Source organism: Cygnus atratus, chromosome 1 (genome assembly GCF_013377495.2).
Source record: "Cygnus atratus isolate AKBS03 ecotype Queensland, Australia chromosome 1, CAtr_DNAZoo_HiC_assembly, whole genome shotgun sequence".
NCBI classification, from domain to species: Eukaryota; Metazoa; Chordata; class Aves; order Anseriformes; family Anatidae; genus Cygnus; species Cygnus atratus.
In genome coordinates this window covers 198468635-198495653 of record NC_066362.1, presented here as the reverse complement: position 1 = coordinate 198495653, position 27019 = coordinate 198468635, and the positions used below count along the sequence as shown (strand labels likewise).

Sequence of the window (27019 nt, the reverse complement as noted above, 5' to 3'; positions counted from 1 at the left end):
CTTCTGCAAACTGACTCGATTCACCTTCTCCCTCAGCAGCTTCTGCAACTCGTCGTGTAGGACTCCATACGGCAGCTTTCCATCTCCGATGCTTTCCCACCATACGACAGGACCCATCAGTGAACAGGGCGTATTTCTTCTCATTTTCTGGTAGCTTGTTGTACAGTGGGGCTTCTTCAGCACGGACCACCTCCTCCTCTGCTGATATCCCAAAGTACTTGCCTTCTGGCCAGTCCATAATCACTTCCAGGATTCCTGGGCGACTGGGGTTTCCTATTCGAGCCCGCTGAGTAACCAGTGCAACCCACTTGCTCCATGTAGCATCAGTTGCATGATGTGTAGAGGGGACCCTTCCTTTGAACATCCAACCCAGTACCGGCAGTCGGGGTGCCAGAAGGAGCTGCGCTTCAGTACCGATCACTTCCGAAGCAGATCGAACTCCCTCATATGCTGCCAATATCTCCTTTTCGGTTGGAGTATAGCGGGCCTCAGATCCTCTGTATCCCCGACTCCAAAACCCCAGGGGTCGACCTCGAGTTTCCCCAGGTTCTTTCTGCCAGAGGCTCCAGGTGGGACCATTCTCCCCGGCTGCGGTGTAGAGCACATTCTTTACGTCTGGTCCTGTTCGGACTGGCCCAAGGGCTACTGCATGAACTATTTCCTGCTTAATTTGTTCAAAGGCTTGTCGTTGCTCAGGGCCCCATTCAAAAGCATTCTTCTTACGAGTTACTTGGTAGAGCGGGTTTACAATCAGACTGTAATTTGGAATATGCATTCTCCAAAACCCCACGACACCTAGGAAAGTTTGTGTTTCCTTTTTGCTAGTTGGTGGAGACATAGCTGTTATTTTGTTGATCACATCCATTGGGATTTGACGACGTCCATCTTGCCATTTTATTCCTAAAAACTGGATCTCTCGTGCAGGTCCTTTGACTTTATTTTGTTTTATGGCAAAACCGGCCTTCAGAAGGATTTGGACTATTTTCTTCCCTTTCTCGAAAACTTCCTCTGCCGTGTCACCCCACACAATGATGTCATCGATGTACTGCAGGTGTTCAGGAGCCTCCCCCTGCTCCAGCGCAGACTGGATCAGTCCATGGCAAATGGTAGGGCTATGTTTCCACCCCTGGGGCAGCCGATTCCACGTATATTGGACTCCCCTCCAAGTGAAAGCAAACTGTGGCCTGCACTCTGCTGCTAGAGGGATGGAGAAAAATGCATTAGCAATATCAATTGTGGCATACCACTTGGCTGCCTTTGATTCCAGTTCGTACTGGAGTTCTAGCATGTCCGGCACTGCAGCACTCAGTGGTGGCGTGACTTCGTTCAGGCCACGATAGTCCACTGTTAGTCTCCACTCACCATTAGACTTTCGCACTGGCCATATGGGACTATTAAAAGGTGAATGGGTCTTGCTGATCACTCCTTGGCTCTCCAGTTGACGAATTAGCTCGTGGATGGGAATCAGGGAGTCTCGGTTGGTGCGATATTGCCGCCGGTGCACAGTTGTGGTAGCGATTGGCACTTGCTGTTCTTCAACCCTCAGCAGCCCCACAACAGAAGGGTCCTCTGAGAGACCGGGCAAGGTAGACAACTGTTTAATGTCCTCTGTCTCTAAGGCAGCTATGCCAAAAGCCCAGCGGAACCCTTTTGGGTCCTTGAAATATCCTCTTCTAAGATAGTCTATGCCAAGGATGCACGGAGCATCCGGGCCAGTCACAATACGGTGCTTTTGCCACTCATTTCCAGTTAGACTCACTTCAGCTTCCAATACAGTTAACTGCTGGGATCCCCCTGTCACGCCATAAATACAGATGGGCTCTGGCCCTTTACAGCTGGATGGCATTAGAGTACATTGTGCACCGGTGTCTACTAAAGCCTTATACTTCTGTGCGTCAGACGTGCCAGGCCATCGAATCTACACAGTCCAATAAACTCGGTTGTCCCTTTCCTCCCCCTGGCTGGAGGCAGGGCCCCTCTAGTCCTGGTCAGAATCTTCGTTTCTGTGTTTAAAAGACTGCCTGCTAGAAGTTGGAGCAGCAAACTTTTCAGAGAACCCCTTTCTCCCGATTGTTTTCTTTTGTAACTCACGTACCCGTGCCTCTAGGGTCTCAGTAGATTTTCCATCCCATTTTCTCATGTCCTCTCCATGGTCACGTAGGTAGAACCACAGGGTGGCGCGGGGTGTGTACCCACCATATTGTCTTCTTTGCACGGATGCGCGTTTACCCCTAATAGCCGAGACGCTGGTTCGTACAGGTGGGGAGGAAAATACACTCTCTTTAAGTTGGTGGACCTCTTCAAAAAGTTTCTCCAAAGTATTCTCTTTTAGTTGGTGGCCACTGGTTCGTTCAGGTGGGGGGGAATATAAATTCTCTTTAAGTTGGTGGACCTCTTCAAAAAGTTTCTCCAAAGTATTCTCTTTTAGTTGGTGGCCACTGGTTTGTTCAGGTGGGGGGGAAGATAAATTCTCTTTAAGTTGGTGGAACTCTTCAGAGAGTTTCTCCACAGCCGAGACGCAGGCCTGTAGGGAAGAGGAGAGATTTCCTTCGTACTGCCGGAGTTGTTTAGCCATGTCACCCACTGTGGGATCTTCACCGTCTTTCCAGGATATTATTGCCAATGTGCTGGCCCATGTTGATGGTGCATTATGTACAAACTTCCGCCATATGGGTCGAGTACACTGGACGTCATCTGGATCTGTGGATGTTTGTGCGTCGTCTAGGTCCTTATAAATTACTTCCCGTACGGCTAATTCCCTCAGGTACTGGATTCCCTTCTCCATGGTGGTCCACTTGACTGGTAGACATACAAGTTCTTCCTTGTAGGGATACCTTCCCTTCACAGCTAACAGGAGACGCCTCCAGAGGCTGTGAGATCGTGCTCCATCTCCAATTGCTTTGTCAATGCTTGCATCTCTAGCAAGGGATCCCAACCGCTTGGCTTCCCTGCCCTCTAATTCCACACCATTGGCTCCAGTGTCCCAGCACCGGAGCAGCCAGGTGACAAGCTGTTCACCTATACAGCGACCAAAATCTTTTCGCACATCTCGTAGCTCACGCTGGTATAGGGTTCGGGTAGTTACTGTTGAATTTTCAACATCCTCATCCTCATCTTCATCCTCCTGCACACTTGATGGCCCAGCCTCGTCTTCTCCACGCCCAGACTTAGCAGAAGACTTTCTGCGTTCTAAACGACCTGAGTCTCTATACCATTTTTTCACCTTTTCTACAGGGGCAACTTGCACTGCTACAGCTCGCCTCTCCGACCCAGCCACAGGGTCTGCCACAGGGGTTGGAATACCCTCTGCAGGGGCAACTTGCACTGCTACAGTTCATTTCTCCGACCCAGCCACAGGGTCTGCCACAGGGGTTGGAGTACCCTCTGCAGGGGCAACTTGCACTGCTACAGTTCGTTTCTCTGACCCAGCCACAGGAGTGGGAACGGCTGCGGGAGCTGGAACGGCTGTGGGTGCCGGAGCTGGAACGGCTGCGGGAGCTGGAGCTGGAACGGCTGCGGGAGCTGGAGCTGGAACGGCTGCGGGAGCTGGAACGGCTGCAGGAGCCGAAACCGGGACGGCTGCGGGAGCTGGAGCTGGAACGGCTGCGGGAGCTGGAACGGCTGCAGGAGCTGGAGCTGGAACGGCTGCGGGAGCTGGAGCTGGAACGGCTGCGGGAGCTGGAGCTGGAACGGCTGCGGGAGCTGGAACGGCTGCAGGAGCCGAAACCGGGACGGCTGCGGGAGCTGGAGCTGGAACGGCTGCGGGAGCTGGAACGGCTGCAGGAGCCGAAACCGGGACGGCTGCGGGAGCTGGAGCTGGAACGGCTGCGGGAGCTGGAGCTGGAACGGCTGTGGGAGCTGGAGCTGGAACGGCTGCGGGAGCTGGAACGGCTGCAGGAGCCGAAACCGGGACGGCTGCGGGAGCTGGAGCTGGAACGGCTGCGGGAGCTGGAACGGCTGTGGGAGCTGGAACCGGGACGGCTGCGGGAGCTGGAGCTGGAACGGCTGCGGGAGCTGTCACTAGGTTGATAGTAGCATCAATTGCAGCTCGATAGGCACAGGCCAGACCCCAGCACGCCACAGTGATTTGTGTCACTTCGGAACTGCCGGAGTCATGACACCTTTTTTTCAAGCATTCTACCAGTTTTTTAGGATTTTGCAGTTGTTCAGGGGTGAACGTCCAAAACACTGGAGGTGCCCACTGCCCTAGAAACCTGCCCATATCCTCCCACACTCCCTGCCACTCGCAAATATCCCGCCTCAAGACAGATCTCCGGATGAGATTCCTAAGTAGTTGTTTAACCTTAAACAAAACCTGAAGCGCATTCAGGAGACATAACAACAAGAACATGCTGGTCTGAGTATCCCAAGGATATTCAACATCTTGGAGAGCTACCGTAACTAGCTCGGGGGATAAGAGGGTGGTGAAGGAGGAAGGGAGAGTGAACAGGTAGGAGAAAATATCTTCCCCTGTCCCCTCCAGAGATTGACTCCCTGATGAAAAAAGGCAATAGGTGTAATTGCTAATAGTTTCTGAGATATGGTTTCCAAAGTATAGAGTCGACGACAGTGCTGAGTACAAATACCAGGTTAGAGTCATGACCAGATATTTCATCATTTCATAAGCCATCGTTACACCACACAGTACCATAACAATCTTGAACCAGGGCCCGGAAAGGATAAACAGCATGACAGGGAGCACATACAGAAAGTAACTTGCTATAAAACTCAATTTGGGAAACAGGTATAGCAGACTTGAGATGAAAGCAATCAACATTGTGACTAGCAACTATTAAGCAGGTCGAATACTTATACCAATTTTAGTTTAACACACTCGGGTCAAATCTGTCGATATCTCAACCCTTCGTGCCCCACGTTGGGCGCCAAATTGACTGTTGTGGTTTAGCCCGGCTGGCAGCCAAACACCACACAGCCGTTCGCTCACCCTCCCCCCTCCCTCTCCGGGATGGGGGAGAGAAATGGGAAAGTGAAGCCTGTGAGTTGAGATAAGGACAGTTTATTAAGACAGGGAAAATAATAACAATAATAATAATAATAATAATAATAATAGTAATAATGTGTACAAAGTGATGCACAATGCAATTGCTCACCACCCGTTGACCGATGCCCAGCCTATCCCCGAGCAGCCGGCCCCCCCACCCCGGCTAGCCACCCCTATATATTGTTCAGCATGACGTCAGATGGTATGGAATACCCCTTTGGCCAGTTTGGGTCAGCTGTCCTGGGTCTGTCCCCTCCCAGCTCCTGCTGCACCCCCAGCCTGCTCGCTAGCAGGACAGAGCGAGAAGCTGAAAAGTCCTTGGCTTGGTGTAAGCATTGCTCTACAACAATTAAAACATCAGCATGTTATCAGCGCTCTTCTCATCCTAATCCAAAACATAGCACCCTGCCAGCTACTAGGAGGAAAATTAACTCTGTCCTACCTGAAACCAGGACACACATGGAGAGATAGGACAGATGTGCTCTGTGAAAAATGGTGGGAAAGAAACAAATTGTTGTGAGCTGAATGAATGGGGCACATTCCCTCCTGTGGTAGGATGCATATGTGCATGTAATGCAAGCGCATCGCGAAGAACTCCAGCTCCCGAGAAGTGAGCTGCTTTTTTCAGCTATAAATTCCCAATTATAAGAAGTCTTTTTAATGTAAAATGACATTGCCTTGCATACCACAAACATCAAATATACAAATGAAAAAATCCCCCCCAAAATTGCAATGGATAGATATCTGAGGAGCCAAGGAAGGCTGCATTTTGACATGCTGCACTTCTTAATTGAAGATTAGGAAATCAGCAACTAAGCATGTATTTATCTCCCTATGGCAGAAAAGATCTTTTGATGCACATAAGCAGTTTCTATTGCTAGCCTGCAAACGCAGAGAAATTGCCTGCTGAAGTCAGAGATGATGATTGCTTCCTGGGTAGTGGCTGTTTTTACCATTTTTTCTTCTGCTTTTAATATTATCTGTGATATTTCTTTGCATTATTATCTGCAAAGATTTTTTTCAGACTCCACAATATTCAAATAGGGAATTGCTCTGTTGTCATGGAAATCATTACAGAATTAGGCCACAAAGAGTGACAGTGACTCAGTAGCCAGGTGATACAGGCACTCAACTGGGAAAAGAGAAATCTGGTTTTTTGCCCCTGCTCCCATGAATATATAATTATTTCTCTCTCTAATGAAACAGATTCACTAAAAGGGTATGTCTCAGAAAGATACTGCCAGGTGACTGCAGTGCTCCTTCAGACCTGGATGCAAATCTCTGGTCTTTATCAGGCAGGAGGAATAGGGAAGAATTGAATTTTGATTTCACATACCTTAGCAGAAGGAATTAAATTGCTGGGTGAGGAGGTAGGAGAGGCAAGATGGCTATGTAGGGCTGCCTTTCATGCACTTACCCAACACTGCCTCAAATGAATGAGATGATAGACAAATGGGTGCCTAATTTTAATCGCATCAAGATTCAGCCAGGTGTGAAACTGTTTCTTCATAATACAACAGATGTGGGCTCAGGAATTCAGGTGCTGATGGGAATTTAGGTGTCTGGGTGGAAACCTAGCAGGGGTTTGGGGAATCTCTCCTCAGGAGCCTGTATTTCTCTTCTGAGTTCAAAGTTTCAAGGTTTTCTGTTGTGAAAATGTTAATAAAAAATGCAGTTGTGAACCTCGTTTGTACATAAGCGTGTATAAGCATGCATGTGCACGCATAACTTAAAGAGGATGAGCAGTCACATGGAAAATGCAGCAAACTGGACTTCTCAAGGGCCTTTTCAGCCTGAATTACCCCATGGTCCTGAGTGGAAGCATTTGACATAACTGGGGACTTGAAAAATCCTCAAAACCTTGTTCGCAGCACAATGTAGCATAAATACATTTCCAGTGTAAGCACTTGACATGAGAAAGAAGATGATGTTCGTAAAAGTTTATTTTGAGAAGCCTCTGGTATTATTATTCCAGGATGCATCCAGGTTGAAATATAAGAGCGTTTGGTCTGTTTTTAATACTGATTTTGATAGTTTATTAACGGGCTTCACAGGAGTAGTAAAATAAAATGAAAACATTACAGCAGTAAAACAGACATTTACATCAAAACTTTGGCCACTTAATATGTACTCCATTCGTCTCTAGAAGTGCTGTTTCTTACAGCATCAGCTTTTAGCTCAGTCTTTCCTTCATGGAAGAAGAAATGGCAGCACAATTCTGTAACCTATAATCATTTGTCTGGGATGGGGGTGGAAGATGATTAGCTTATAACACGTTAATCTCATCTGCTATCTATTTTTGGACAGATTTTGATTAATTCCCCATTAAACGAATTCAGTGGTGTACATTATTATACTGTCATGCTCTTCTGTAGCATGCTAACTTTGTCATGTGACTAGCTGTCCTGAGGGCAAGAAACCAATAAAAATGACATTCTTGCTTATTATTTGCACCACTACCCTTTCATAGCCCATCATCAACCTATGTGTTGCCTATGAGGAGAAAGTCAAAAGTTAATTAGAATGACTGCCACTTCGTGTCATATAAAAGATGATCATTGTATGTACAGGAGAAGTAATACATCTCCATATATGCATTTGTCATCAGCTCTTGCTGGTTGTGCCTCATTTTTTGTTTTTAGTGATTCCTGTCAATATGAATATGGGACATTCAACAGCCATGAAGGTGGCAGAATCAAATGCTTAGGAAGTCAGCAACCTGTTCAACACAAATGCTGCATTTCTCAGAAATGCTTTAAGTCTGTTAACCAAAAACTCATCTTTGAACAAAATCATCCTTTTTTTTTCATCTCCGTCATTTTATTTACGTCAATCACCGAAAGAAGATTTGTGAAAAGATAGCAAAGAACAATTCTTAAAATGCATAGATATGAATTGTAAGATAAAAAACTTAATTGCAGTTTAGACTTCAGATTTATTTGAAAAGGGGATAATGATAGTAATTACCCAGTTTGAGTTTTGTAGAAGGCTAATTAGATCCCAAAAGCATTTGTATGCACAAGGCAAACCATAAATACAAAAGACCATCTGGTCCTTATCAGCTTACAACACTAACACTGTCTGTAATTATTTTTTCTATATTGTTTTGATGTTGACATTTTATGATGCAATACATCTAGTCATGGATAGGGAATAACCTGTAAATTCTGAAAAGCTCTGCTTTTTGGTTGTTGCTGGGTTTAGGTTTTTATCCTCCTTTTAAAGACATTGGCTACCTCTAGGTGTGCAGGAAAGCAATTTATGGTTTAATCTTTTATACTACAAATTGGTCAGTGTTTTAAACTTTTTTTTTTTTTTTAATCTAAGTTGTTCCATCTGCTTTTACAGCATTCTGAGGTTCAAAAATAATTTATGAATATGTTGAGAAGGGTTTATCAGTAAGTGAAGTACTTTAAAGGTCTCTTTCACAGCAATAGAGAGACTAATTCTGATGCCTTTGTTCAGGATTTAAAGCTTGCCATCTCAGTCTGCCTGTGTTCTTGCTCCAACAAAAAGTCCTTCTGTGGTCTTGCGAAAGTCAAACATGAGTACTATGGAGTTACAAGTTTAGTACCTTCTTTGGTCTAGGGAGAGCTCTCAGTACCTCTCTGCTGAGAAGCTCCATGAGCCGCAGCAGGATCTCTCCCAGGCTGCAGAGCAGTGCTGAGCTGCAGAAGAAGTTGCAGAAACAGCTGTGGAAAGGGTTAATGGGGACCTGCAAAACATGGGGAAGCAAAAGTGATCCCAAGCCCTAGAGAGGTTTCAAACGTGGTCAAGTCTGAGTGATTTTCTGGAACTACATGGGAAGGCTCTGCCAGCTGCTTTACAGAGAAGGAGTTTCTTCCAGTGGAATCTTGCGGCTTCTCTGAGTTTTTCTCTAAGAGGAAAATTCTTGTTCTGAATTTCAATCAGTTTCTTATTTATGAAAATTATCGCTGACTGATGACTTCTGACAGTTCCACTCTGTGGTAGCCAAAGAAGTATGCAACCTTGCTGATGCTGCCCATGGAGCCACGTGGATTTCAGGGATCAAGCTGTGCAAATCCAATTGCAGGCCAAGGACTTAAGAAACTCAGAACTTGTTCCACTGAAATTAGAAGCATTTAATCCAGTCTCCCTTCACTTCACTCTGGACACCTCCTTATCCCTTGACCACCTAAAGATTGTCTTGGTCCCTGCATCAGTCCAAACCTTGAAATCTGACAACAGTTCCATGTTTAAAGCACCAAGTTGTCCTGAAACTGAATCTTTTATGGGAAATATTTCAATATGAAGTGCCTTTACTTCTCTTTGTCCAAGTGACAGGCTTTCCTTCTCAATTATGTTTATCTTATTTGTTAAGCTTGGAATCTAACATCTCTTTTGCTTCTAAGCTCCATTCTGTTACTCTCCTATAGTCCCATTTAACAGTGCACAGCCCTTACCCGCATTCAGACCTCTTACATCTATCTGTTTGGAAAGTGAAATAGAAAAGGACATGGAGCAGTGTGAGCAGGAGAGTTATATACATATATCTTGCATGTTTTTTCCATGTTTACAAGGTCTTTTCTCCTGGAAAGTCTGTCTCATGTGGATACTGAGAATCTCTTACTGGTTGTGTAAGACTTAACCCATCTGCCCCATTGTACCCCATGCAACCCTGGTGTCCAAGCTCATACACCTTGTGTAGCCATCAGCCTCCTGGCCCCCAGCAGAGGAGGATGTGCCTCCCCTCACCACAGCATCACACTCTGCCTCTCCCCACATTCCCCCAGTCCCATCACCATCCCAGGCAGGGGGATCCCCATGATAGCCTGGGGTTGAAGGAGGCTGTATACAGTCCGTGCCATGAAAGTGGGATCTGGGAAAAGAAGCTGAAAATCTGTATCTGCATAGGAGCACGTGTATATTTAAATGGCAGAACAGAACTGGAAAATTAGTATGTTTTGTAGGATGTCTTAGGTGGGTGTATTGTTTAAAATTATTTTTTAATTGCTTTGAGACACGCTGATGAAAGGCACACTGATGGCTTTATACAATAGCTGCAAACTACCTTCATTTATATCCTTTTTACAGAGAACAGATTTGAAGTAGACAGTGTTCCTTAAGTACGCTGAGTGTAATCTCGGTGTTTTCATGTGAGAACCAGTTGCTCTCCCCATGAAAAGCTATGACCCAGATCTTCTGGCCATTGAACTCTGCTGGCATCACTTTTGCATAACCACTGTGTTGTAAAGCACTGAGCACAAACCAGACACTTGGCCCTGGAAGTCATCTGGAGGCTGCAGATAGAGGCTGTGTTTGGGGCATAGTTCATGGCATAGAAAGTACATGGCATGGAATCGTGTGACTGCTCAAAGCTAGACCACACGCAACCCTGTCACCATGTGTGGCATCCGAAAGGTTAAGCTGTACGGTAAGAGACACAATGTGTGAGTTTTCTTCCTAACACAGACTGTAATGGGGGGAAAAAAAATAGTGTTTTACTACAGGAATTGCTTTGGGGATTTTTGTGGAATCATCTTGTTTGAGTTTTATACCTGTCTGTAGGAAATTGCTTGGGATTAGTCTTGAAAGTGTTGTGCGTGTGAGATGGATGGACCTGCTGTATGCAAGGGTGATCAAAGTACATGCTGTGTGCCTGAGGCTAGCACCAATGCTGGGACAGAGCATTCAGACTGCACGGTGCATGGCAAAACCTTCCCTTTTGTTGTCCCCTTCTCTCTGCAGCAGTTCCAATTCTCCGAGCAAGTATCCAAGCCAACACCGCCTGCTTTTCCCCTCAGTATTATCCCCATATCTGCACACACTACCTTCAGGCTGCTGGTTAAACTGCTGTTGAGGATGAAAATGGGGCTTAATGTTGTTTTTCTGTGTGAAATGAACACCTGGGGTGGGATTGTTCAACCAACATCCAAAATGTCAGCAGTTCTGGAGCCAGGCTCCATTGGTTATAAATGGATGCTCAAGTGCTTTCTCCAGTAGAAAGTAATTATTTTACACTAAGGCAACTGGAAACCTAGCCACTGGGGGCAAGATCCAGAAAATGTCTTGATTGCCTAAAATGAGATTTAGAATGTAGATACCCAGATCTAAAACTGCAGTCCCAAAAGCTGTAATTATTTACACACAACCCTGAGGCCACTTCAGCTTTTCACTTCATTTGCATTTGCTGAATGCTCCTCCCTATTCCAGGGTCTTGAGACTTTCCTTCCTGGATGGCTGTGGTCTCAACAGAGCTAATCAGCCTGGTTTGTAATTCACATATAAAATGGGATAGACTCAATCCAGGATGCTTTCTCTGAGCGTAAGGAGCACCTGCTGGTAGAGTTGGACTCCCTGCGCCTTGCTGTTGCCATGCTATTTTGGAAGAAGGCTGTAGGAAGGACAGAGAATCTCTATGTCTGATGGATTAGTGCTGTGGTTAGAGCACTCGTCCAGGAAATTCAATGTCCTCTCACCCTGAAGGTTCAAGCTGGCATCTCTGCTCTTCCAGGAGATGAGTTTGGCTTCCACATCAGAGTGTAATAGGTAGGATGCACTATACTGATAACTGCTGTACCCTTTCTTTTATGCTGGCTCTCAGTACAAAAAATAACTCTTTCTGTAATGGAAGGAGAGAAGGGAAATAAGGCAAGTAATCAGAGAAATGTGAGTGTCCCTCAGAGTGTCATGAGCATTTACCTGGGAGGGTACGTCCAGCCCCTGTGCTTTACTGCTGAGGCTGCTTTGGCATTTCTTACTGAGCCACAACTGGATTAAAATGCCCAACGCAGAACTGGAGGATTTCTGAAGTGAGATTCTCCACAATGAGCTCCTCGATTTGTGTTACAGTTTATGCCTTCTCTCAGAGACAATGAATTTTAGATATTTTGTCTTGATGTGGTATAGTGCCCATGGAAAGAACAAGATTTCTGTGAACAAGATTTTTCATGTACATGCCTTGAGGTTTTGCTGTTCTCTGAGGAGGTAGGACAGCAACTTTTAAATTCACCACCTAGAATGAAGAGCTCGGGACTGGATATCCTTGCTGGTGCCTGCTAGTTCTTAGGCTTCTGTTGTGGTTTTAACCTGCTGTGCTGCTGCACTCCATCATAGCTGCTCTCTCACTCCCTTTCCTCAAAGAAAAAGGGAAGAAAATATGATGGAAAGAGCTCAAGGGCTGAGATGAGGGCAGGGAGATCACTCACCTGTTACCATAACGGACAAAACAGACTCAGCATAGGGAGATTAACATAATTTATTACCTATCACTAGCAGAGTAGAGCAGTGACAACTAAAAGCAAACTAAAAACGCCTTCCCTCCATCCACCCTCTTCCACCTCCTCCTCCCCCCAAGCAGTGCAGGGGAACGGGGAAAAGCTGCCCCCCTAAGGGTCCGTACCATGGGGTCCATCCCCCAGGAGCAAACTGCTCCAGCACGGCTCCCCCACATGTGGGTGGCAGCTCCCCCCAGACCCCCTGCTCCTGCGTGGGCTCCTCTCCACGGGCTGCAGCTCCGGCCCGGGGCCTGCTCCTGCAGGGGCTCTCCATGGGCCGCAGCCTCCTCCAGGCCACATCCACCTGCTCCACCGGGGACTCCTCCACGGGGGGGCTGCAGCGTGGAGATCTGCTCCATGTGGGACCCATGGGCTGCAGGGGGACAGCCTGCTCCACCAGAGGCCTCCCCACAGGCTGCAGGGGAACTTGTGCTGCGTGCCTGGAGCACCTCCTGCCCTCCTGCTGCACTCACCTTGGGGGCTGCAGGGCTGCTTCTCTCTCAGCTCTCACCCCTCTCTCCCAGCTGCTGTAGCACAGCAGATTTCCCCTTCCTTCAATCTGCTCTCCCAGAGGCCTAACCAGCCTCACTCATGGCTTGGCTCTGGCCAGCAGCGGGTCCCTTTTGGAACCATCTGGAGCTGGCTCTGATCTGACCTGGAGCAGCTGCTGGGCTCTGCTCACAGAGGCCACCTCTGCAGCTCTCCCCGCTACCAAACCCTTACCACGTAAATGCAATACAGCTTCTACCTGTCATCACAAGCAGGTCCACCATAACCACCCTGATCTTCCTGGGTCTCTTCTGTCTACAGCTGCTCATTTTCCCAAAATACAGAATCAAAATAATTTAGGTTGGAAAAGGCAACTAAGAACATCTAGTCCTACCTAAATATATTGAATCAGTACCATTGAGACACATACCCCTCTGTTAAATTTTGTTGAAATCACCTATTCAAAGCTATCGAGGGCTTTTATCAGTCAGCACACACTCATGTCCTCTCCTTACCTCAGAAAAGAAGGCTAAAATGAGGGTAAGTTATGAAGTAAGTATCAGTCTGCCTTTGGCACTTGGACATCAACAAAAAGATAGGGGAAAAGATTTTTTACATCTTAAAGTAGTTAATATAGCTGCAACCTATTATGTTTCATTACCAGTTTTGTTTTTGTAGTGATGATTTGACCCTGTCGGTCAAATTCTATAAATAAAGCCATGCTGGTTTACCTTAATTTCTATCTGACAGGAGCACTAAATTATAGCATTATGACGTATTATCTAGCATTATTGTTCAGTGATGGTTTAGTGAAAAACCCCCCTTCTAGATACAATTTATTACTTCTTTGTCTTGCTAAACTCTTTGAGTGACATTCAAACTTCAAGAGAGCCAATTATATTGTTTCTCATAATAGACATATCCGTTCGCAGAGCCTTTTAGTAGTGCTTAGGATTTCTTGACTGCGTTTGTCTTTTATCTGTGAAGCTTACTTTCAATGTCATTTCCACTTTGCTGCTGGAGATAATCTTCAGCATCACAACTTTCCTTTCACTCCCTTATCCCTCTCCTCCCTGTACCTTGATTTTCTTGCAGAATTTCCCAGTGGCTTACGAGTGTCAGCAGTGGCTGTAGCTGCAGGAACTGAAGCGTGGTGTGGTTGTAAGAACAGTCGGGAACGTGAGCATCGCTAGCACCATTGCACCTGCCTTGCTACAGCCCTTGTTACAACCCTAGTTCACCTGCCCCCTTGCTTACACCAGTTGTCATCAGTTGGCTTACTGCAGGCTGACTTCATGTCTTCCTCTCTCATCAGCTACTTGATAGCTTGCTGATCTGTTTTGTTTGCACTGTGATAGGTTTGAGCATACTGTATTATTTATAAATGTTTAGTAATTTTCTGTGTCAGTGATGTATTCTTTGGGGCTGCTACAGCCTTTCAAAAACACATTCGACACAATGTCTCTTTGTCTCAGCACTACAGCATTCCCAACTGGTTAGTCTCTGTACTGTACTTGCTTCCGCTTTCTGCAGTTTTTAAAATGTTCTTGAGGTTTTGTGCAGAATAATTAATTAAAATTTCGTTAGGATGCCAGGTCTAATACTCACACAAATTACAATGGCATGAATGGGAAACAGGGGCACTGGAGTCAGTGGAGTTAAGCTAGTCTTCAACTGCATTATCACATTGTAAATCTTATTGAAGTTTCCCTACAAAACCCAACAATTTGGTGTGTATATATATATGTACATATATGTATATATATACATATTGTTCAACCACCTTTCCATTGCTTTGTTTCCTAAATTTATATTAATGCCCCAGAGTCCAATCTTGAGATATTCTGCCCCATCTACAGCTTTTCTCAAACTTGCATCTCATATTTTGGTCCTGAATCAGTAAAGATTACCTGCAGTGTATTCTGTATTATATGAGAATTAATTTGTCTTCAGACAGAGGAAAAGAGTAGTATCTCCTAAATCCTAGTTCTGTCACCTTTGGAAATATAAATTGAGCTTTTAAAAACTCAGTGGCTCTAGTTGCAGGAGCTGCCCTTGCCAGGTTGCAAAAGGATTCACCATATGGAAGACCTGCAGAGCAGCTGTAACTCAACCTGTTATCTGCGTCTTTCTTTTTGCTTCTTTCCACCTTTTCCCTACTGCCCAGGTGGATGCAAACATAATTACAGCATCGGGTAGAGATCCCCCATGTAGCTTTCAGTGAGCTAGCTAGATTGCCTAGCCATGGTATATCCTCACTTTCAGAGGTGCAAGCATAAACTACTTTTTTGTCCTCTTGAAAAGTCGAAACACCCTTCTTCCCTATGGCTACAAGTCACTCATTTTTTTACTTCCTTATGTGTGTGAGAGAAAGAAAGAAAGCATTGTTTGCAAAGACTGAAAACCAAGAAGTGTAAATGTGGAAAGTCAGAGCCAAGTTTGTTTAAATCCTTCCTTTTAGTCCATTGTGTTTGTGGTATCGCACTGAACTACTACCTTGGTGTCTTTAAATTAATAGTGCTTTCTTATATGCTGATCTGATCCTCAATGTAAACTCCTTCTTAGCTAAGATTTATTTTTTTATAGGAAAGCAGATATGGAAAGTTGTGTTCCTGGTGCTGGGGATGGACTTTTGGTCACTCCTCTTGACAGTCCAGTCTTTAGTAGAAGGGGACTGATGGGATACAAAGATACTGTCCACTAAGATGGATACTGCCAGAAGGAGACATTGACATCCTATTTTGCTGTTAGCTATGTAAACGTGAAGACATGTTAATGCCAGAGGGATTTTTCATGGTGTTTTTAATTTTTGTCTACAAAAGAAATAGCTTATCATTTTCAAAGGGATAGCTTATCTTCTTCAGAGGAACAAGTAGGTTTCTTTAATATTTTGTTTTAAGGGAAGAATAAATTGAGTTATTCCTCAGCTTAACTAAACAAGCAAAGAGTGCATTAGGAATAAGCAGAACAAAAGATGCCCAAGAATTATCTCATAAGACCAGATGGGCAAGCAGAAGTGTAGCTCTCAGATAAACTTATGCTGAGAAAATAGCTCATTTGCAAACAGGCACTGAACAGGGTGCCCATGAAACTGGAGAAAAGGTGTGCTTGATCCCCAAATTTAAATGATGACTTCCAGTTGACAGCAGCTTTGATTACTCCTTAGAACTACCCAAGTGAAGGAGAAACTGATGCAGTTGTCAGCCTGATCGCTGACTAACTGGACCGATCATGTTCTGACAGGTGTAACAGATACAGATGGTTGTAATATTTTCTAAACTTTCACTCTATAGGAGAATCAGACAGGTCTATGTGATCTATCAGCTGCCTCATGAGAGGCCACCCATCACCATTGCTTTTCCTTGCTTTCCTCCCACCCGTATTCAGCAGAGAAGCTTAATACATTCCCCACAAGACCTACAAAGGTTATAGCCTTAGAGTTCTGTTATTTCATGTGTTATATATATGTACATACAGTTATGTTCTTATTTTTCTTGTCTGGATTCCCCCCTTTTCTACACAGAGAGAAGCAATAGTTAATAGCTGTTTTACCCCAGTCTGCCCCATTTTACCTGCTTCCTCAGTTGTCTGAAGAGCAGAGGCAGCCAGATTCTTACACTGCCTCAATGTCTGTAGAGATCTCTCAGGAGCCTTCAAGTTTTGTATCTGTTCTTCCCTTGGCAGCAGTGGATTTCCTTCCATTCTTCCATTGCCTGCAGAGATGGACATTCTTGCCTGGACCTCTCTCTGACAAGCACTGCACTTGAAGAAGTGGCTCTAGGAGTAAGCCTACTCCCCTTTATCAGGGGAGCTTCCAGCTTAAGAGTCTTTACGCATGGGCTTTGATCTGAAGCCAGAGGTGTCACCATGTGTTTGCAAAGCATCAAACAAAAAGCACAAACAAGAGTTCAGTGGTTAACGGGAGGGACGCTGTATCTGTCAAAATCTGCACCTGACTTCATCATGAAGAGAGGAGTTTAACAGATAGGACTGACTCCTAAGAGTCTTTCCCGGGTGCTAAATTTAAACACACAGGTATTATCTATCCTAATTTAAAGCCATTAACTAAATTCAGACAGATTTTGAAAAGTAAAATAGTTACTTTGGTTTAGAGGCACCCAAAATGAAATAATGAGCAGGGATCTGATTTCAGAAGATGCAGTTCTTTTAGTCTTCTAAAAAGCTGACCTTTTTAAGATACCTCTGTTTGAAGCATCCCAAATTATTACATTTAAAAACTATATGAAATATTGAAATACAGCTTTGTACCTTATGCCTAGGTGCATAATAACACAAATCCTCCTGCTGAGCATTAACTTCAATTACCTATGACTCCTTCAAATGTAGATTTGTGTGCTTGGAAAGCTGGCTGAGAAGTAGACATTGTCAGCATGCTGATGCACTGCTGCCATTCAAGGTCACGTTTTTTTTATAGTTTTTGGCAATGGTTTGGCCTAGGTGTTTGTGTGGCCCTTGCATGGACGTGGAAGACAGTGGAGACCCATGCAGCTCAAAAGATGCAAGGCCTGGTTACCTGTGGTCACTTGTCTTGGACTTTGGCTCTGATTTGCAAGGGTGGGAACCACATCAGCACATCTAGTCATACTCCTGTACTAAGAAAAGTGATGAGATCTGACAAAATGGGCACAGATGACTGATGATTTATCCTTTTGCCAACTGGCTAATGAGTTGATATGGCAGAGCCAAAATTCAAATTAAAGTTTGGCTCAGGCACATCCAGTATATTTTTCACTATCTTCTTTATGAAAGATGTTTTGGTGAGAGGAATTGCCATTTGTGTCTTAGGGGTTCAGCACCTACACAACCTTTGCTCATTTCGGTAAAATATGTCTTCAATACCAGGAGAGTCATTTGTGAAACTGTTCCCCTAAGTGCCAGTTTGAAAAATTGTTGGTGGCTAAAATGCTGCTTTCAAATCTTGTATTAATCATTTGTGTAAGCAAGAGAGAAATGTATTTCTCTGTTGTTTCTGGGAGTCACACAGATTTTGTCCGGTTTCCTGTGTCATGTAAATGAATCTCACATTTAGTATTTTGGAAGCAGGCACTATGGAGTGAAGTACAGTGACGAGACTCCTAAACTGCAGTTGTTGTGGGAGGGAAGATTTTGGCTATTGATTTCGTAGACACAGAGAGCAGGTCAGCTGTTAAGTGTTTCAACTTGCTTGTAAATTGTTTTATTATCCTGTTGTCTTTGTAATACTTGAATGATCATCATTGCTGCAAATTGATGGCATTCCCATATCCTGGGTTTACAAGAGAAACAAGAAAGGCAGAGGAAATGATATGCTGGGAAGTTGGTGAGAGGGAAGTAACTTGGAGTTATTCTTGAAATATTTACTGCCTTTCACAGATTTTTATGGGCTTCAGGAGAGATTTAAATGAGGTGTTAGGTTGAAAACTGAACTGAGAGGCTGTTCCTTATGCAGGGGAAGATGGTATAGTGGAATGAACTGTTTGACAGCTGGACTTCGACTTGCGATGGATATTTTTTTACAGGAGAGTGTGAATCCTCCCCCATCATTTGCAGGCTGCTTGAAACATGAGGCTGGGCACGTGGGGGGGGGGGGGGAGGGGTCACTGTCCCCTCCTGTGTCCCTGTGCAGGTGGAGAGCACCTTGGCAGCTTCTCCTCCTTCCTCTGGAGCCATGGATGAAGGATTTGTGCTGGCTGTGTTGCTGCGCAGGCCCAGGGTGGGTGACAGCCTCTGCGATGTGATGGGCAAGTGTGGGGTGTCTGGAACCAGGAGCACATGTCTGAGCCGTGGTGCCTGCTGGAGCTCTTCTTGGGCGCGGGTTGTGCTCAAGTCCTTCTCAGGGCTTGGCTTGCAGGCACCATCCAGCCTGTAAAAAGCCATTAAAACACAGCAGTGACTCCCTCCACCAACCCTGGTAGGCTTGCAGTGAGAACTTTGCAAATAAAGTACTGCTCTTCAACATCAGCTTGCGTCCACCTCATAAATCCCCAGGGCTTTTTAAGAGTGTGTGGTGCTTTTATTTTTTTTTTTTAACTTTAAAAGTTCAGTTATTTTTACCTAACGCACAACATTATTACCCCTATAACTCCCCGTGCTGGCACTCGGGCTGAGAGCTGCCGGCGTCTGACAGCTTGCTAATAATGCAGCGTGGTGCGAGCACGTCCCGTGCCAGCAGTGATTACCGAGAGCAGGCGGCAGCGCGATGACAGGCTCGAGGAGCAGCAAGAACAATCCGAGAGGTGACATCGGAGGGAATTTCCCAATTATTTCTGCATCATTATGCTTCGGGTGACAGGAAGGTCACACGGAAAGCACACTCCTGCCTGCAAGGTGCAGGTCACCTTTCTCAGTCTTTTCAAAATAAACCGTTTATAATTAGGGGATGCAATTTAATAATTTGGAAAAGATAATAAACTATTGACAGCTGAGGTTCCAGTCTGAATTTAGCCATAATCACAACCACAGATTCTTGTGTTTTCACACAAGTAACTGTACTCATTAAGTCTTCCCATATAAACAGTTAAGCCTCGGGACTGAATTGCCAAAAGGAGCCCAAACTTCTGAATATCAGCACACTGCTGCCCACAGACATACTGAGCTTCTCTGAGTGGGCAAAGGAAGAGAGGGGAGAAGAGCAAGGAGCGGTGAGGACAGCTTTTTGTTCTGGTGTCCCTGGCCGTGAAGGATGAGAATGACCTGTTTTTGTGTCACTGTTTGAGTTTGGTGTCTCTGCTAAGGCAGGCATGTAGACATGGAGGCAGTGAGGAGACAGCCACAATCCCAATGCCATTCTGCTCCTCCTGTGCCTCTTACAACAGAAAGCTAAATTACAGCCTCAGATGGGACATCCAGATTTACTCAGCTAAAATTAGACACGATGACTTCCATCCTGTGTGCTGTTTGGCTTCATAACAGTTGAAATATTAGTTCTCTTCCTGTGACAGCACAGTGTTGCCATGGTATAGCTCTCACAAATTTATGGGAAAGGTATTTTTTTCCAGATAGAAGATATTTTAACATAGAATCATCAAAAAAACTTCATTTAAGCATTACACCTGTGGAAGGAGCAGTGTGGAGCAAGAATTGGGGCACAGCAACCCCTGTGGCTGATGCATCTCCCAGTCCCCTGTCCAAATCAAACTCCTTGCCTCTTCCCTTCAGGCAAGAGGGCAGGAAAACACTGAGCAGGTCCCACTCAGGAGCTGCTGATGGCGGTAGCTACATACTGAAAAGGACAGGAAAAAATATATATGCCTGTTTACAGCCCTGAGCACCTGCTCGTTCAAGAGCTGTTTAGGGTCTGACTCAGCTCCACAGTCCTTCTGAATTGGACGTATTGCACAGTCAGGGGATGACAGTGCTACAAGAACCAAATATGTGTCAGCCAAGAAATCCCTTCTGCAAGGATGATTTTCAGTTGGTGACATGCCACAAAATTATGTATCACAACGTAAAGCAAATGAGAGCCTGCGTCTTTTTTTTTTCTTTTCCTGTTACAAATGTCATACACAAATTCATTTTTCTTCAAATGAAAAATAAAAGTAAAAAGCATTTCATTGCTCTTACAAGAATATCTGTCCAGCTGCTTTTTCTGCAGGTTGCAGTTCTCTGGCCTAGGGCAACCCGCTCAGACTGTTTCCTCTGAGCACCAGTTTTTGTCCTCTTGATACAAGGACTGTGGGAACTTACAATGTATCACTTAGACATCACAGTGGGATCCTCAAATCCAAACTCCTAAATTTAGAGAAAAATATGGAAATTGAAAACACTGCAATGAAGAGGTGTGGGATTTTTCAGGAGAAAAAAACAAAAAAGTGTTGGAAAGCTGAGACTCAGTGAGAAAAGCACTTCTTTTGATGCCCAATTTTGTCATAAACATTTGTGAGGGAGTCTATCAGTGGTGGTAAGCAGTACAGGAAGGTAAGAATTAGCACAGCTCTATGTTAGATAAGGTCCAGAGAACAGGCCATGCAGGATGAAAATGAAATTAAGTCTGCCAAAAGTAGGATCCTAAATCATTCTTCAGTGGGAGGTGCTCCACTGCAGCCCATGGCCATGATGCACCAGGCAAGGCATCATTTTCTTTTCTCCCTCCAACTTAATGGAACCTCAAACTTAATGGTTCCTCGAAATGGAACTTTTGCATTTTTCACCCCAAGATTTTTACTGTATGTGTCAGTTTTGTTAGGCATTTTCCGTATTCATGCCATGTGTATTTTAAATGATACATGCACTTTCTTTATTCTGATGTTGTATCACCTACCCAAACATTTGGGGAAGTAGAAGATAGTTGGAAATCAGGACTCCGTGTGGCTGGTCAGTGTCCATGCTGCTGCAGGCACAGCTTCGGTCTTACCTTGTCCGTGCGTATGAGGGTTGGACCTCGAGCAAGTCACCGAGCTCCTCCGTGCCGTGCCTCAGCTCCTTGTCGCGTGGCAGCATTCCCGTGTGTCTGCATTGACAGCTTATTGGATCTCGTGCTTTCTGGACCAGGAATTTCTTGTACTGTCCCATGAGATTCTTCTAGTGTCATTTAGGAAAAAGCGATAAAGAGACTGAGAATATGCAGCTGAGCAAAATGTTTACCCATTATCTCACTGATGGGTTCAGCAGCCTCTTGGCAAACCCAGCCTCAGCGGAAGGCGCAATCTGGTTTTCTGTGTTTTGGAGTTCAGTTTGACCCGTGGAGGGATTTTGAGGGAGAGGGGTGCTCTTGCTCCCTTCCCTTTATCACATTTCATACCACGCAGGGCACAGCTTCTCCCAGGATGAACTGACACGTGCCTCATCCAAACCAATCTTGATGCCTATCCAAAGCCCGCCCCGAGTGAGCCCTTTGGCAGGTCCTGTGGCCACACAGTGCCCTGACCCCATTTTTAGTGCTTTTGCAGCAAAATGTCATTGGGTGAATGGATTGTTTGTTTGTTTTGCTGCCCAGACTCTAGAGAAAAGTGGTCACTGGCAGCTTTCAGCTCTCAGGGCCTCCTGCTCAAACATCCTTCCTGCTCAAGTGGCAAAAGCATGTGAAGGTGGAGCTGTTTTGTGGGGGTTTCTCATACAGTTGCAGATTGTTATGGGTCAGTTGCTATTTCCAACATAAACCTCAGCTGCTCAGGGTGGCTGGAAACATCTGTGTTAATTACTGTTAAGCTGAGGTCTTGTCTGGAGACACAAGTTGTATTGCTTTAACGACTCTGGTACCATTAAAGCGGTGCAAATACCCTGAAGTGAATGCAGTTACGGCGGTATAAATGAGCTTGTTTATCTCATAATCTATGCTAGTATAAAGCACCTTTATACCCCCATAATTGCACTGGCTAGGGGTTGTGCCAGTGTAAATGTTTTGGTACAAAAATCAATAACTGGCATAGCTAGAGGCAGCCGGCTGTCGGGGGGGGGGGGGGGGGGGGGGCGGCCAGCTGGAAGAGCAGCACAACAGCTTCTAGACTGAATGCTCAGCTATTTTTGTTCTTAATCTATCATTCTTATCTTGACCTAGAAATAAAAGTGAATAGAAAGTTGAAATTATTTCTGCAGCAGAAATAGGGGTCACAGGTGTTATCTCTCTCCTTCACCTCTGGTGGCCAGAAGACAAACAAGCTGCAGGAGCTGCGGGATGGAGGAGGTCCCTCCTGACCCGCACCTTGCACACAGGCACGGAAAGGGTCCAGTGGGCAGAAATATCAGTGAGGGGAGAGAGTGATGTAGCCTAGAAAAATAAGGGACTTGATTCAGAGGTGTTCTGCAGCTCCCGGACAGTTTCTGGGACTGTACTAATTTATGCCATAAGGCCACACTGACAGCCCCAAATCTGGGAGTGCAAGACAGTCCCCTTCTGCTTCCCTCCTCTGCCAGCTGTTTTTTGTTTCTTGGGATGCAGAGGGTGGGATTCCTCTTATCAAATTCCATAGGTATCTGCACCTGAGCTGGGTCTGTAAACTGCCTCTATAGTGGCTGGAGAGATAGACACCCTTAAGCTGCATTTTATCTCTTCTTAGCTTGGATATCTGAAATAAACCATATAAATCATGCTCAAGAAGTGTCCGGTTCTTCCTTTCACCATACAGGGATATTTGTCAACTAGGAAAGATGCAGGTGAGTGCAGTGAATCTGCCTGTACTCCTGAACCTGGATCGTATTCTGGTCCGGGGCACCTGCACTAACCCCTGGCTTTGAGAGGGGCTGCAGTGGTGTGACTAAGGAATACTTACTGACATTTAATCCATTTACTAAAAAGGCATTTAATCTTTCTTCTTTACCTTCCTTCCTATGACTGACCAAGCAAAATTATTTTCAGGCATACTGTGTCTTAGTGAACTTTTAATGAACTGTTGCTCATTTCACTTTTTACTGAACTACTGCTCGTGATTTTCTTACTTTGCATTGTTGCCATTCTGCCTGGACTTAATTCCACCTGCTTGTACAAGCATTGCCTGAGGAAGAGAAACAGACACAATAGCTTTGTGCACCCCCGCGTGTGCACCACCACCACCACCACGCCCTGTGTAGCAGCAACCACAATCGTCTGGCTGCTAATGGTGTGCTCAGCTCTGGGTGTTGCTGTAACCAAATATCAAATACCAAATACCTTTTGGAATCCTTATGGGATGTGAGTTTTGTTGTTGATGTGGTTAGGTCTGTGCATCTCCTGGCTCTGGTGGAGCTCTGTCCCAGCTGCCAAGTGGTCTCTGGTCTCTGCTCCCAGTGCCTGCACATCTCTGTGATGCCCCAACACGCTGGTTCCAAGCTGAATGCAGTATGATGTACTAGTGTTAGCTTTGAGTTTTAAAGAAGCTGGCAGTGATTTCCTTTGTTTTAAAAAGTTTTAAATGCCTAATCCATTTGCCTGATTTCTCTGGGTTTAACTTCACCAAGGACATCCCAGGGACCTACAACAGGTATAACCTGATCCCTTTGGATCCTACAGGACCAGTTTCTAGATTTAGCGCTGTGCTACTGCTGTAAAAACAATGCTGCTAGTAAAATGAATAACTTGGTGAGTGAGAATGCCTAATTGATTCATCAAGGGTTGTACAGCATGAACACTAAAAGCATCGTCACACGATCCTGCTGTGAAATGCCACTCAGCCTCCTGCAGCAAATGCTCTGAATGTTTTAAGGAGGTACTGAGTGTTGCCCTTAAAAATACGTTGTTTTTTTCACTAGTGGTTTTTTTCTTATATGGAGATTTTCTGTCATGTATTTGTATGATTTTTAGCCATACTGTCCACTTTTTATCCCAAAGAGGAATCTCAAAATTGATCTCATTCTTAAAACACAAGCCTGAGAGACTGAAGATAAGAACTACAAATGTGCTGCTGCTATGGTTTGCACCAGTCTTCAACACATTTTTAATTTCATAGCTAAGATTCCCTATCTGTAAAATGAGAGAAATCTGTTTAACCCATGGAGCAGTTAACTCCAAACCTCACGCTGGCTTTTGATGCTGAATTCATTGACATTTATGGAGTGCAATGTAATCTTTGTGTGATAGATGTTAAAGAATATGATGTTGAGGTTCTTAGACTTTCCTGGATTTTATTCCTTTTTATTATTTTTGAGGTGCCTCTGAAAAGCTATAAAGTCATTGAGGAATGAATTTTTATTTCCAACTTTACAAAGCATACTGAAAACTGTGGAAATTTTAAGTAACTTGATGGTGTTCTGAGTTCTATGTCCAAGGCAGTGTTATTCCCTTTACTACTGGATTAAAACAAACAAACAAACAAACAAAAAAAAACACTGATCTGTAAATCAACCCTTTGATGCAATACAACTGCCAGAAACCAAAACTGCTCTGGCTCAAGTGATAGGCACTTATTCTGGCTGACAACTTATACTTTTAATTGGAAGCTACAGCTTTTGAGATGAATTGGACAGGGTGAAATCATCACAGTCTTAGATGTAGACAATGACAGAAGCCAGTATGTTCAGTTCTCTTCACTGAGGCTTGTAACACACACAGAAAGCTGCTGATCTTACTGGATTGCGATTGAAGATATTTGCCCTTCACTGAATGATGAGCTTGCAATCACATTTTGCTGGAATAGTTCTTTGTACAAACGAAACTTAAATCAGAAGGAAGTTCAATCTCATTTCTTACTCTGTGATCAAAACCTTCATGCTTGAGCACCTTGTGGAGAGGAACATTAGGCTCACATTTCCGTAATCTTATTTACTATTCAAGATTTGCTCCTGATAGCTTAAACTACTGGGGAAAGAAAAAAAAAAAAAAAAAAACGAAAGAAAGAAACAACACCCATCCAGCTTTAAAAATTGAAAAAAAAATGGTTCATTTTCATCACTTTGCAAAGCCTTTCATTGTAAGAGGGGAGCAAAGTGAGTAGAAAAGAACTGCATGCATCCAAAATCACCAAATCTTTCCACTTGTTCCCAGGGCTCGGACAACAATGCCGCTATGAAAATAGCTCTGAGGAGGACGAGCATGCTGGGTAATGAGATGCAAATGAGCACACCAAGCATCCCACTCTGCTTCAGAGCCTTTGTATCCAGTGGTGCAATAACAACTAGCTATTGAGTCATGATAGGTTAGCACAGAATAGATTTCACAACGTGTGTGTGTATTATCCTCATGTTTCTCCTCAGCTTGTGGTCAGCAGGATAGGGAAAAGTGACATCTGCTTTGTGGAGAAGCTGGTAGAAAAGTAGTCTAGATTAAAACTGGCTGAAATAAGAGTGCTACAGGTAAATGATACAAAATTCAGTCCAAGACCTTCTGCAGGGAGAAGGATGTTTTATTTTATTTAACCTGTTGTGTAAGTTGGTTTTAGCTGCTCACACTTTGATACTCAGGGCATGTATCCAGTTGCTGTGGCCGAGATAAATTGCGTGCAAAGCTGAAATCCTCACTCTGTCTCTTAGGTTCCTCCCAACTGACAATGAACTGAGTTTGGACAGGTCTTTTAAAGCATTTAGGGATTAACAGTTATCTTTGCATCAGAAGCTTGTTTTCTTCCATCTCTGCTAATCACAGCCTGTTGACTTCATCTTTGGTTTCTTTAGGGCCATCATCTGTCTTTCTCTTGGGATGATGGTATTTGTGATGTCCTGTAACCTCGTTGCCCTCCTTCTGTTATCAGACCACAGGTCTTCTGCTGACAAGTCATCAGTGCTGGGACCTTATCAGTGCTCTCTGCCCAGATGTAAACAGCACATTCCTCACTTTACCGGTTTGCCTGCTGTCACTTACCTCCTTGGTTTATTGACACACACCATTCTTTTAAACCTGACTGCCATTTCTTCTGGTGCTTTCACACACGTTTCCATTCCTACTTAACCCATATCCATCTTAAATATTTCTGATAGGGATCTTTACAAGAGAGAGTCAGCTAAGGAGGAAATTTGATTTACCGTGTTGGAAGGAAGAGAGAAGTGGCTTCAGTTGCTGCTTGGCCTCACGGTTCTGTCGTGGCCTCAGAGCTCCGTTAGCATGACCAGGAGGGAAGCACAGGTGAGGCCTGGTTCAAGTCACATTCAGCCCTCTTCTGAGTGGGTGAACAACATCATCTGTGGCCTTTGAAGGGTGAAGAAGTGGGATATGAGGACCTGTGCACTAACTGCAAGTAGAAAGGAGAAGGTAGAAGGTAGAAAGAAGATGGAGCTGTAAAAGGAGTATATGGGCAGTGATAGATAAAATATAACAAGTCTGGGCTTCAGGCAGAAAATAAAAAGCATGTGGTGGTTTTGTTCTCCAGCAGTAGTATGTTGCAGCTCTGGTTGTGTTGGTGACACCAGGCCCTTGTTCCTCCGTCACCTGCCCCACCAGTGGCAAAGACTTGCTAGCACATTCTCACAGGATTGATGCACAACCACATCCTCCCACTTCTGTGCACCTCCTAGTTCCTCCATCCCCTCTACATTCTCATCCCAGTCCCCTCAGGTTCTTCCTCGGTCACTCAGGGAGCTATAAAGAAATTGCTGCCATTTTTAAAAGGCAACCAGCAGGGTATGGTGCTTGGCGTGCTGCCGAGACCCCAGGCTGAGCAACTTGGGTCTGCTTGTCCTTCCTCAGCTCCTGTACACGTGGAAAGAGCTCAGCCTAAGGATCCCTCCTCTCATTTGTTGCCTGAGAGCTCTTTGCAATCAACTGATTCTGCTGCTCTTCCTCAGCCAAAGATAGACTGGTACTGAGGTCCCACTGCATTGCCTCTCTGCTCTGACAGCTGCTCAGTAAGGCTGACGTACTGGCCTTATTTTGCAGAGAAAAGCAGTTGCTGCTTATGTTCCTGTCTTTGCTGTGCATTTTTGGTATTTGTTATGTGCTGAGCCATTG

General features: G+C 44.8%; 1 protein-coding gene across 7 annotated transcripts in view; it reads left to right on the top strand.

Moving 5' to 3' along the window:
• Positions 1-27019, top strand: part of FAT3 (FAT atypical cadherin 3) — a 428576-nt gene that overhangs the window by 251900 nt on the left and 149657 nt on the right. For 2 of the 7 annotated variants that reach the window (XM_050709957.1, XM_050709962.1), the window contains exon 4: positions 3235-5190. The exons of 4 other annotated variants lie outside the window; for them this stretch is intronic. In XM_050709957.1, coding sequence (XP_050565914.1) covers positions 3235-4055 — 821 coding nt within the window. In that variant the 3' untranslated portion in view covers positions 4056-5190. Of the gene's footprint in view, positions 1-3234; positions 5191-13824; positions 13960-27019 lie in introns of those variants that run through there. One more of the 7 variants, XM_050709966.1, reaches the window with a different exon arrangement.